This window comes from Gnatocerus cornutus, chromosome 9 (genome assembly GCF_029298725.1).
Source record: "Gnatocerus cornutus isolate USDA-ARS CGAHR chromosome 9, icGnaCorn1.1, whole genome shotgun sequence".
In the NCBI taxonomy this organism is placed as follows: Eukaryota; Metazoa; Arthropoda; class Insecta; order Coleoptera; family Tenebrionidae; genus Gnatocerus; species Gnatocerus cornutus.
Genome location: NC_142241.1, coordinates 8208330 through 8221101, shown reverse-complemented (window position 1 = coordinate 8221101; position 12772 = coordinate 8208330). Strand labels below are relative to the sequence as shown.

At 38.0% G+C, this 12772-nt stretch overlaps 1 protein-coding gene across 5 annotated transcripts in view; it reads left to right on the top strand.

Moving 5' to 3' along the window:
- heph (polypyrimidine tract-binding protein 1 heph) overlaps window positions 1–11494 on the top strand; it is a 100728-nt gene extending 89234 nt beyond the window's left edge. For 3 of the 5 annotated variants that reach the window (XM_088046711.1, XM_088046708.1, XM_088046710.1), the window contains 8 exons: window positions 78–371; window positions 5373–5564; window positions 6330–6381; window positions 6433–6947; window positions 8259–8292; window positions 8794–8886; window positions 8946–9240; window positions 10536–11494. In XM_088046711.1, the coding sequence (XP_087902837.1) occupies window positions 78–371; window positions 5373–5564; window positions 6330–6381; window positions 6433–6947; window positions 8259–8292; window positions 8794–8886; window positions 8946–9240; window positions 10536–10668 (1608 nt within the window). In that variant the 3' untranslated portion in view covers window positions 10669–11494. The remainder of the gene's footprint in view (window positions 1–77; window positions 372–5372; window positions 5565–6329; window positions 6382–6432; window positions 6948–8258; window positions 8293–8793; window positions 8887–8945; window positions 9241–10535) is intronic. The other 2 variants (XM_088046712.1, XM_088046709.1) reach the window with 1 other exon arrangement.
- Window positions 11495–12772: the final 1278 nt, after the last annotated feature.

Here is a 12772-nt window from a genome sequence, read left to right as displayed (position 1 = left end):
AAATTGTTCTCGCTCCTTTTCGTAATGGAGACGTATTAGAAGAAGCCTTCCACCATTAATAATTTCTTTTCTTCCAGGTGAAGTTGGAACAAAATGTCGGCAAACCTTCACGTGTCATACACATCCGTAACATTCCAAATGACGTGTCAGAAGCAGAAATCGTCCATCTCGGTATTCCTTTCGGTAGAGTCACCAACGTGCTCGTACTCAAAGGAAAAAACCAGGCCTTCTTGGAGATGAGCGAAGAGTCTTCGGCTACCACTATGGTCAATTATTTTTCAAGCTCGATGGCGCAGCTCAGAGGCAGGGCGGTATACGTACAATACTCGAATCATAAAGAACTGAAGACGGACCAAACTCACTCAAACGCTGTAAGTTTCATTTTTTTTCTACTCGATCGAGAATTTTAGTGATAATAGCTTGCAACTCTTTAGAAGCTTCAGTTTTCCACGTCATAAGCATTCGTTGCACGAACGCAAGTGGCCAATTAAAGTTTAAGAGAAGCACCAATTAAAAATAAGCACCATCTTTACTACGACTTAACGGGTTGTATTTAAAGAGCAGAGGGCGAACCGAGAACATCATTGTCTTGTTTTTTAAAACTTCAAGTCAAATAATGAGTTACAGTTCTTCTAGACCAAGTTTAAATAAATTCTTCAATTCCTCGTTTACCACGTTTGCCCCCTGACCCTTCTAATTCTCTCATTTCTTCGTAATATTTTCACCAGTCCTAATCAAAGTAAGCCCATTAGAGGGATATCCCTTGTGAGTTCTTTAGAGAGCTCAACGTTAATCGCGTCACAGCGCGAATTTGTCGGCCTTAATATATTTTTTACATCCTCGACCCTCCGACAAGGCCTCAGTTAATGAAACCGTGCCTTAATGAATTATAAATAAGCAGCAGCACGAGGCGCAATTGAAACAAAAACGTAATCTTTTTGCGTTAAATCAAAAACTCGGACGAGAGAGTGAAATATCCCGGAAAAGATAAATGAAAACTGCCCGAGATGATGTTTTTCTCCGGGTACTAGAAATAACCACTCGCACAATCCACTCCAAATATTTTCAAGTGCGAAGTGTTGTTCGAACGGGCGATTTTTCTTTTTGTGGTTGCCAATGCGAAATAAATCAATTCCGGGAAGAAATATTCAAAGGCGAACAGAGAGCTTTAGCACGAAGGAATGTATCGACAATAGTTTTTGTTGCCGAGGAATCTTACACCAACAGGTTTTTGATGTTAGTACAAGTGCTAGTGCTATTGTAAACTACCAACAGTCCGACATTTATAAATATTCAATAATCTACAAGCTAATTATAAGTATTTCTAGGTGCAGGAATTTATATTCACTTTTTAGTGCTTTCTGTGGACATTAGAGTTCGATTCAATAGATAATGCACTGAATATTGATCCGTTAATTTTCTACGAGTTCGGAATATTGTGAACGGTATTTTAATGTTAAATAAAAAAATAGATAATTTTTCCACGCTTCTGTATTTCTGAATTTGTGCCTATTTTTGAACGTTGATAGTTTTCTTGCTTGTTTCTTCCAAAATTGTTTGTTTTGTCTGACTCTTTTTGATCTCTGGTTCGAATTACGTCATTAAAAACAGTTGAAATTCGTTTTTCATTAAACCAGTTTACTTTGCAGTCAGAAGTCGTAGATTAACGAAAACATTCATTAAAATGGATAATGAAAACGCAAAATATTGATGCGGATTATAACCCATTACGAATTATGATGCGAAATAAACGAACCATTCTTGTTGCAGCCTAATGCGTGGAGTTTATTTTAGTCTACATTCAAATGGAAAGTTTAATGCGTTTTACAATAAAAAAAGAAAGAATAAAATCCTGAAGCAAATAAAAACAAAAAAGTTTTTTGTGTAGCTCTCTCATCAACACGCATCTTTCGCCTTGATTACCTCGAAGATAATTAATTTTTGAATTTTTATTTATGTGCGATTTTTAGTTTCGGCCGTTCTTTCAGGTCTTCTCGCCTTCGTAGTCTAAAGCTCCAGAGCTTAACGGAGCGTTAAGTGCGCGCTTTTGACGAGTTTATTACTAATTAGCGAACGAGAATTAGTAATTTAATACGCCAACAGCGCACAAAAGACGGTCCCAAATCCTGATTAAAGTTGGCGTACCGCTTCTGACGATGATCGTATGACTAGAAAGGGTCCATATTTCATCCCCATCCAATTAAAAAATCACCTGAATGTTTAATTCAATCACGAAATGTTATGAAAAAAAAAATCCCCCAGGAGTGTAAGCGCGCTACAAGTTAATTAAAATCGGGACTCAGATTGATCAGTATTAAGCAAACAGTAAAAAATCTCGCAATTTTCATCGGTAAAATCTAATCGAACCGCAAGGTTGAAAAGTTGGCGAAAATTTGTGTTTGGTTTTCACGTGTATTAGCTAGTGGTGTAATTACTCGGCTAGAAACGAACGAAATTTTAATAATAAAATTCATTTGTGGGCACAGCCGCTTGGAGGTTTTTTGTCGTGTATTCTTAGGCGTGTATTTATTTTCCATTGTATATACTTTGGACGAGTAAACAAAGTTTTCCGACGTAACTTGCTACACAAAGCTTCAGGGAAACTTGCTATCCTCACGAGGGTTCTGTTGCTGAAGTGTTTGGGGCTGCTCGCTCCACGTCACAAACGCCGTTAAAAAATACATTTTAAAAACGACGTGAATAATTACTACTAAATGAAAGGCCGCATAGGAAAAGGCGGGTTTTGATCGGAATTTAAACTTTAAATGGTGGGTCACGCTTGGAAATGGAAAGGAAGGTTGAACTGATCGCTCCGAAAGGGTTCAGGAAGTTTTAGCTCAACTGCTTGTTTTTGTCTTTCGGAAAATGCAAATTTGTTGTGCAGAGAGTTATTCCATTTCGCTTCCTTCTCTTTTTTTTGAGATTATCTAAACTATGATGTTCATTTCACAACATTCGCTCCTCTAATTAACGATATTAAAATTTCCCCGTCACGCTCTCGCCCGCAATAGCAACATTGCAACGACCAATTTAAATCAAAACATTCGTTGCACTGTTGCAAAACATTCAATTCAACATAGAGTTCTCTTCCATCACAAACAAAACTTGGCTCCGGAATTCCGTGCCTAATTGTCAATTAGCTACATTCCGCTTTACTTATTTTATTATTAACGTTTCGTCGTTACCGCAAAAGCTCGTGACAAAACACCGACTATACGTACCAAGGGTCGTGCCATCCGAAGTGACACACACGCGCGCTCTACTAAAGCCATCTTCACGCCAATTAACCACAGAAATGCTATCAAAGCGACGACGCAAACTAAATCGTTATCGATTCGATAATAAGTTGAAACCAGCGGCGGCACTAACTTGCGGTCAACGCCGGCACCCATCCCCATCACCTGTAATATAATAACTTGGTGTTACGGCAATGATTACGTGCTGTTATAACGAACATTGCCAATATTTACCGGCGAGCAAAGGAGAAACGTGATGCCACGACGCCGCGGCGGATGTCTTGGGTTTTGTGTTTTTGTTTCGTTTTTTACGCGGCTAGAAAGTTTCGCTAATTTCACTCCATTCGCGAACTGATGATATTGGTGGCGAAAAATAGCTCGCTTCGCTCGCTCAAGATTTATAGAGCAACAAGTGGCCCAATTCTTTTCGGCAAAGAGTCTTATTCTTGCTTAATTTTGGACCACATTGTACGCGCCAGCAATCGTACATAAAAACTGTTTATTGCACGTACCCGCCGTAAAACGTTCGAAATACCAAAATCCGGATTTTGCAAAACCGCATTTTAAAATGTTTAACACCCGTTTAAGCATTTTCTCTCAAAGATAACTCGCTATTATCTCCCCGTTAACGACCCCTTCGTCACCTCTTTCTCCTCTCAATTTCGGCGCTTTTCTCTCGAAAATTACGTCCATCGACCTAACAAGACGAAGAAACGACGCGTCGCCTTTAACCGCTCCGATCACGAATCGTCGCTTCCATAACGAGGACACATTAAAATAATTGCCGGAGCGTACCGCAATACTCCCGCTGTGTCATTGTTTCCAAAACAAAAGAAATCCGTTGAGAGAAGACGTTTAGATAGTGTTGACGGCGTACGCCGGAAACGGATGATGCGACACCTGTAGATCGAACGTCGAGAATTGTGTCGTTTATTGTCCTACGAACGGCGCCATCTTCCCGGAGATTTTTTGCGAGCGACGCTAAATATTTGCGATTGTTTCAGTTGGAGATTACGGGGGAAACGACCACGTCGTTAAATTCGAACGGTTAAGTTGAAGTGGATAATGGACGGTAATGAAAGGATCGATATTTATTACAAGTTGTGGGAGGAATGCAATCAGGTGGACTGGGTAATGGGAAGAAGAGAACTGTTTGGGTGTTGAGAAATTTAGATTGTTTCCGTATTGTTGAGGCAAGGCGCTCTTTTATAGTAATATAAAGGTGTAGCTCGCTTCGCTCGCTATTCAGAAGATTTCCGCAAATATCAACTTCAAAGACCGGTGACTGAATGTATCGAAAGCTTGAACTGTTTGAAATGATATATTGCAATAACCACGTGTAAAACAGTTTTGAGAAACTTGTCAAGCAACTCAAACTATACACACCGAATTTTACTTTCCTAATTTGATCAATTAAAGTGTTAACGAAGTTGGAGAGTATTTGGGCTGACGAGAAATTAATCACTTCGGCAACAGGTACTTTTAAACTTCACAGTCGAGTGGAGTTGGAAGAAAGCTTAGAGAAACTAGATAAAAAATTCAAAGTAATGTACTTGAGTTCGACCTTGATTGTTGCGAAATATAGTCCGGAGGTGATAGACCTCAATTAAGTTAAAGCAACAACCGAAACCAAAATCAACAAACAATAATAAACTTATGATAATATTTGCGTTGGGCCAAAAAGCATAATAAAACCAATTAGTTAATTGATTACAAACGTTTATCCAGGGCTGGTGGAAAGTGCCGGTGCGCCATCAAAACAATAATAAGGAAAAATAGTTTGTTATATCGCTCGCGGGCTCCCTGGAAAATTATCACAGCTTTTAAGCGGAAAACGCGCAATGAGAGGTGATTGACTCGACGGTTTTGTTCAGGATCAAAACTTTTATTCTTCATCTAACAGAATATGCATAATTCATCTCCATTTTAGTTCAGAGCATAATAATAGTTATGACGACTTCCAACGGTGGTAATTTTCAGAATTCCAATCCACAGCGGTAATAAAATACGTGGAGTTTGATTAAATTCTATCCTGTCAACTGGAATTTCCTGTTTTTTTTTTAATTTTTGATTTGTCGTAGCTTTAGGATTTTACGGTACTCCGTGCATATTTATTAATGACTATGTTTGTTGCAGAATGCGTCGGCACAGGCCGCTTTGCAGGCCGCCCAAGCTTTGACGGGTACTCAGAACAACTCGGTGACGCCCGCATCCACTCCTGCCACGCCTGTCACTAATGGACAAGACATCCAGGGTGGGCCTAACACAGTCCTGCGTGTCATCATCGAGCACATGATCTATCCAATAAGTCTCGATATTTTGCATTTGGTGAGTTGGAAGCGCTGTTCACTATCAAGTCGGAAAGGTCCCAAAAAAGATTTTTTAGTCGCGTTCAAGGCTCGGTTCCTTATTTGAATTGCGTGGGATTCTCGAGTTCGAAACAATTACCATATGCGGAGGGAAAACAATGAAACGTTCCGAATTAAAACTCGAATCTCCACGTATAAATTTGCAATTTCTCCAATTCAGAGTCTAGGATTGTAAGATTTTCGTTCCTTTAAAATGTAATTAGAGGCTCAGATTGCGATTTTTCTAGTTGATCCACTTATGGAACTAGCGTGGTCTTAGGACTTAACCGCATTAACGGTGACGTTAAGCTTTTCCTGCCATTTGTTCACTATAATTTTCACTTAATCCGAACCTGTCTATCGTAACCATCTGTATCAACTACACATTCTTTATCCCTCTCGGAGGGTCGTGGAATCAAGCCATGTACTTCTTTAAAAGGTGATTTATAAACCTCCATATTGCGAGTTTCAGATTTCCGCATAATTCACTTCTCGGTAAAGGAAAAAAGAAACAGAGTTTGATTCACAAACTATCACATTTACATCTCATTAATTTTAGCGACACAGATGGCTCAGACACGATTAAAACGACATAATTATGCGTTAGAGATGTATCTTCTTTTATAACTTACATATTCAGGTTTGGATGCAAGTTGAAGTTATTTCGAATGTTGTACGTTTCCTTTCACGTAACTTCAATTTATTTTTGTTTTTAGTGCCCCCACTAACTAATTGTTTGTTCCAGATATTCCAACGTTTTGGAAAAGTACTCAAAATCGTAACTTTCACCAAAAATAGTACGTAACGCTATCTTCGCGGAGTTTCCAAGCTGACTTTGTTAATTTCAGACTCATTCCAAGCCCTGATTCAATATCCAGACACGGCCTCAGCCCAATCAGCGAAGCAAGCCCTCGACGGCCAAAACATCTACAATAGTTGTTGTACGTTGCGCATCGACTACTCGAAGATGTCTTCACTGAACGTTAAATACAACAACGACAAATCTCGAGATTACACCAATCCGAATCTCCCAACGGGCGACACCAACGACCAGTTGGCAACTTTGGGTGGCGGTTTAGCCGGTGGCTTAGGTGCCGATATATTGCTCCTAGCTGCTCAACCGCGTCTCGCCCGGGAACGAATGGCCGACTCGATCTTGGCTGGATCTCCGGGGGTTCTCAGCGGTCCTTTTATGCATGGACTGGCATCGACTTTAGCGACACCTTACGGAGGTGGCGTCGCCGGGGGTCTACCAGGACTGGGAGGTTTCGCTTTGGGACAAACGGCGCCTGGATTGAGAGGGATTGCAGCGCCGGGGTTAGCTTTGGCCACGGTCTTACTCGTTAGTAATTTGAACGAAGAGGTCAGTATAGTGGTGAACTGAGCGATTGTGTTCATGAGGATTCGGGTTTAAGTTAGGTTGAGGGTGTACAGTTCACTTGAGCTAATCCTTTAATCAATTAATTTGACTAATTTAGTGAACTGTACTTTTTTGGTTGGCCTTCCAGGATTGTCTTTCGGGAGGAGTTTTTAGGATATATAACTGACAATTCACATGTCACTTTTGAAAGAAAAGCCGCGAGATTTGAAACGTTCCTATCGTAGAATAAAACGTCGTTTCTTGTTACTTTAAGACCAACACTAGTATGCCCCCTGTAGATAAGCAAAGGCAAAAATTTCTGTCGAGACGCCCACGAGCTATTTGTGCTTTTGTACTAATTGGGGTTTAGGATGTGACACGTGAACTTTATTTCTCATGTACTTTCTTTGTAACGTTAAAACTTGCTTAGAGTGTCATTACTCTTGATGTCTTGAACAAATTTAAGGACGTCGTCAGACAACTGTTCTCGAATTCCACGATTCGAAGTTACGATTAAATTTATGGGCTTTCTAAAATTAGGATTGTCTTTTATTAAAGATGATAATCGCATACACGTGCCGCCACAGATTGTTTGGCGCTGATTGTGTCCAGTATATTGGTCGTGAATAAATGAAAAGATATAATTACTTGAATACACATAAAAATTGAAATCGTGGGGTTAAAATGTTTGTAGGGATATTTCCTATGTTACCACTATTATGTGAAATGCTACACAAGATTTTTTGCACATTTAACAGAGTTGACTCATGTTTGGTCACATTCTTATCATTGCACTTATAAAACAAGCGGTTAATTAATTATTTACATTGCTTTTAGGAGTTTTGTCATGTTATGAATCATACACTCTTCGGTACATTTCCACGTTTAAATTGTTTGCTTTTACGTCAATAAAATTGAATACCTTGAAAAATGCAGCACTTCTTCGAAAGACAATTCTTGAAGAACGGCGCCCTATGTGCGCATCCCCCGATGCTGACGTATGGCGCCGTCAAGCAAAACATGACAGTCCCTCGAGCTGCCATGTACAAGAAACATTTAAGATATGTTTTGTGTATTTCAACTTGTACAAATTCAACGAAAATCCAGCTTGTCGAGCAGCTAGTGCAATTTCCATTCGTGTTCCTCTAGTTTTGTTTATATACGTTTACATGATTTAAATTTTAGTTGGACATTGTACATGATTATATGAAATCTAATGCTGTTTTTTCTTTTTTTACATTTGCTGCCCCTCCGGTGGCATACGCTACCTCTTTGTGCCACGTTACATCCTCCTGTCATCTTTCTCTCTCGTAGACGGTCACGCCTGACGCTCTCTTTACACTATTTGGTATGTTTTCACACTTAATTATATCGAGCCGTCCGATGACTCTGTTCTTTTAACAACAAATGAGTAACCAGCTTAACCATTTTAATCCCTGTCGCCTGTCATTTATTTTATTTTCAGTAGTTTCGGTATCTGGTTAAAATAACAGAGTTTCCACCGAAGGATCCGTTGGAGTAACAACCCCAACGGGTCGTGCGGTTTTAATCATTTTACTCTTTCTGTTTGTTTTTTATTTTGTTTGTTTGTTTATTTTTATGAATTTCCTGTTGTTCCGTTTATTTTGTTGTAAGCTTACTGCTTAGATTCAAGATTTTTTTTTGTTTTACTCTTTATCGACTATTTTTTTGTATTGTTTCTATTACTGCATGTTTTGTGTTCAAAATTTTATGTTTACATAAAACATCTTGACTCTCTTTTCTCTCTTTCTCTGTTGAAGTGACTGTAGCTCTGTGTTTCTTAGAGCGATTACTTGAATCTCTCTATTAATTTCTTTTTTTCACGCAGGCGTGTACGGAGATGTGCAAAGGGTGAAAATTTTGTACAACAAAAAGGACTCAGCCCTAGTTCAACTGGCGGAGCCCCACCAGGCGCATTTGGGTGAGTAATTTATTATTCCCGTGTTGAATCCACGGATTTAATTGGCATTCCCTCCGCAGCCATCACCCACATGGATAAACTAAAAGTGTTCGGGAAGACAATCAGGGTAATGTTGAGCAAACACCAGTCGGTTCAGATGCCAAAAGAGGGTCAACCGGACGCGGGACTCACGAAAGACTACAGTCAGAGTCCGCTCCACAGGTTCAAGAAACCTGGCTCAAAGAACTACCAAAATATCTACCCGCCCTCGTCGACTCTTCATCTGAGTAACATACCGGCGACCATCAACGAGGACGATATCAAAGAGGCTTTCACCAAGAACGGGTTTTCAGTAAAGGCCTTCAAATTCTTCCCGTGAGTATCTCTGACTTGTGTGGGTGTGACACCATTACGTAATGGTACGACTATCGGATATTTTTAGATGGGACGTAATGAGTTGATATGTTAACAATCGACTAATTTTTCTTTGAAGGAATTTAGTCAAATATCGAATCGGAGTAATTTAAATTGCGGAGTTGGGAATGTGAATTGGACTCATTTGTCACCTGAAGCTGTTACGTTTCCGGTTTCGACTCTAATGTTTGATTTGATTTGAACGTTTTTACCTTTTTTTTATTCTCGGGTTGTTTTCCGCTCTAATTCCAACACGTAAAAATTCTCTTTGCCTTTTTTTATTCATTTTCACGTCCGTTTTTTACTCCCGTTTTTCGTACTCTTCAAAGTAAAACAATTCTGTTGTTCATGAAACTGTAAAAAAGATTTCGGATTTCTTCTGGTCTCACCACAAAATTTTTCAAGTGACAAAATCATAGAGCTGCAAGCACACATTTCAAAACAAAAGTTATAGACGTAGTGAACAGTGAAGTTTATAACTTAACCTTCCAGTAGTCTGCTAGCTGGACGATATTATTAGTCTGGTGGGGTCTGCGAGACCCCAGTCAATTTTTAGGCCTAAAATAAAATTCAATACTGCAATTTGCTTGAAAATGATGTAAAACATTGTAAATTAGAAGATTGTATTCAGTACATTAAAAAATATATTTAATTACAACGTGAAAATATGATAAACTTGCAAATCAATAAATATCAATTTAAAAGTGAACAAACACACAAAATGATGGATTCTATGCGAATATATTCACTGTATAAGTCATTATCACTTAGATAATCGATTTTCTTTTCATCATTAAAAAAAATATTTTTTTTGAAACGGCACTTTTTTTCAAAAACGAGAAAGTACATTTTTCATGTTCAAAGTCAATTTTTTTTATGGTTACAATTTATAAAAAATCCACGAGTTAAAAATACGCATGTAGCTGAAAAAAATAATACATTTAGAATTAGAAAACAATATAGACAACTTTTGAAATCAGGAAGAATTAATATCGCGTCTTCAGTCTGGTGGAGAGGCCAGGTCAATATATTTTATTACATATTTTATATTTTTGCACCGACAATGCCGGAATAAAAAAGACGGTAGTTAGAATGAGTCAAAATAAGCGCTATAAAAGATTTAGGCTTTTTGAGTCAATTAGTTCAGATAGTGCAACGCTTTTTTTCCACCTCTGGGTCTGTCAGACCCCAGCAGACTGCTGGAAGGTTAAGAATATTAGAAGAAGTGATGTTAAAATGTGTTTGTTTGTTTTCAGCAAAGACAAGAAAATGGCACTAATCCAGCTTCCAAGCATGGAAGAGGCCGTGGAGGCCTTAATAAGAATGCACAACTACCAACTATCGGAGTCGAATCACTTAAGAGTCTCCTTTTCAAAGTCCAGTATATAATGCAACCTGTAAATCCGATTGCACAGTATTCATTCCATTTATCACGTCGTAGTATCGACGTGTAGCTAATGTAATTGCAGCGCTTATTTATTAATAGACTGTTCTGGCAGGTTAAGCTTTGATTATATCGACAAATCAGTATGATCTTAGTATTTTTTTAAAGATGTTAGTATTTAAGTTGTATTTTTTAAGTATTGTTGAATGAAAAAGTATTTTTTTGATTTTATAACATTGACGATATTACTAGATTTTGTTGTGTTGCGTTCAGTATTGGATGGCTTTAAAAATGAGAGAACCTAATGAAAACGTAGGTGATTATGTGGATCAAGTCGCCGCGATGTTATTTTTTGTAAGTTTATAGAGAGTGTTAGTGTAAGGGTGGGTTCACGGCGATGTAACGGGTCACGTGAACGTGCCTACTAGTATTAATTGGCTAGTATTGTTAGGACGTCGCGGACAAATTAGCGTATTGTAGTTTTTAGCCAGTGATTAGTTTAGGGTAAAACCACAGGGTGTAGATGTACCCTAGAGATATGGATGTGTTTCTCTTGTAGATCCGAGAAAACGATTCATATTTTCGGTCAGAAGATCTAGCAATCGTGTCCTCTTATTATACTTATAATGAATCTCTTTATTTTTCTAAGACACGCTCGCCAGATCTCGAAACAAATTAATTATTATAACGGTATATATTTCTCTCTATTCTATATACTATACACTTGACAATCATAAAAATCATACTATATAACAAAAGACGCGTGATCTAAATTTCAGTGTTTGTCTCTTTCATTCAATCAAAATTGACGCATTGACGAGGGACATATCGCATGCATGTTGTAATTGCCCAAATTCAAAGTCAATATCTACAATACTTGTGACTACTGAACTAAATGTTAACAAAGTTATATATATTTTTTCATATGTTAAGTGCGCACAAAAGGTCTTTCATATACGGCTACCCTTTGTTAATATATTTCAAACATTTTCGTTCCCCAAGCAAATTCAAGCTTCTCAGGTTATTTTTTTTTTTTTGGTTTCTTTTTTTAGTATGTAAACTCATGCATTTACTGTTTTTTTTCTGTTTGATAATTAAACATTTTCTTTGTATTTTAGTTTTTTTTTTCCCAAAGCTTCTTCCAAATTGTAAAGCCGCTTCGGGCTTTCGGGGCTTCTGCAAATGATAAGAAAACAAACCCGTTTGCAGAAGAATCTCTGTTTTGTGATTGATATTTATGAGCGTGAACTGGCACACGCCATAATAAGGAACAAACATGGCATCGTGCCTGACCGTGGGATCAACTAAAACAAATCATTGAATAAATATCTATTTAACATTCAAGCATAATATCGACATAGCTGCATATATCTATCTATCCACATATACTCTACTATTTACATACTTAGATTACTTTTAGAGTAACGTAGTGTAAAATTTAGCTTAAACTATGGGCACAATTTGGATTTTTATCAATCATACAGTTTATCTTTTGCACCTTTCATTGGGCATCCGGGACATCACTCGGAAACAATCGGCTTCGATTCCACCACTCGGGTGCCATAACAGTATTAATGACGACGGCCAGTTCGACCACTGACTTTTGTTTCCATATCCTGAGGTGACCTTTAGTTCGTAAATCTATATCATGTATTCGACTAATAACTATATCAGACATATTATGATTCTGGAAATTTTAGATTTATTCTTTGTCATTTTACAATAAAAATGTTTAAATATTGTCTTCTTTTATTATAAACCTTTTTACCGATTTCTTGAGAACCCCCCAATAAAGGCACTTTTCTCACAGTTTTGCATCGAGAGAATTGGGGTGCGTTTTATTGAAGAAAATCGTCTTACTCATTTTAAAAATGGCTTTAAAAAAATTATTGACGATTGGCACCAAGTTAACAGGACTCAATACACAAAAATACAAATTAAAGTGATGCAGCTGCAATCTTTCAAAACGAAGTTGATTTAACGCAAATTTGGCAAAAAATCGCTAAGCAAGAAGTCAGAAATTTTGCCACCAAGAATACTGACTGTTATCAGTATGTGAGGAGCAAACCCAACTGGTAAAACTCGTGGTAAAAATTACAGCGATCTCAG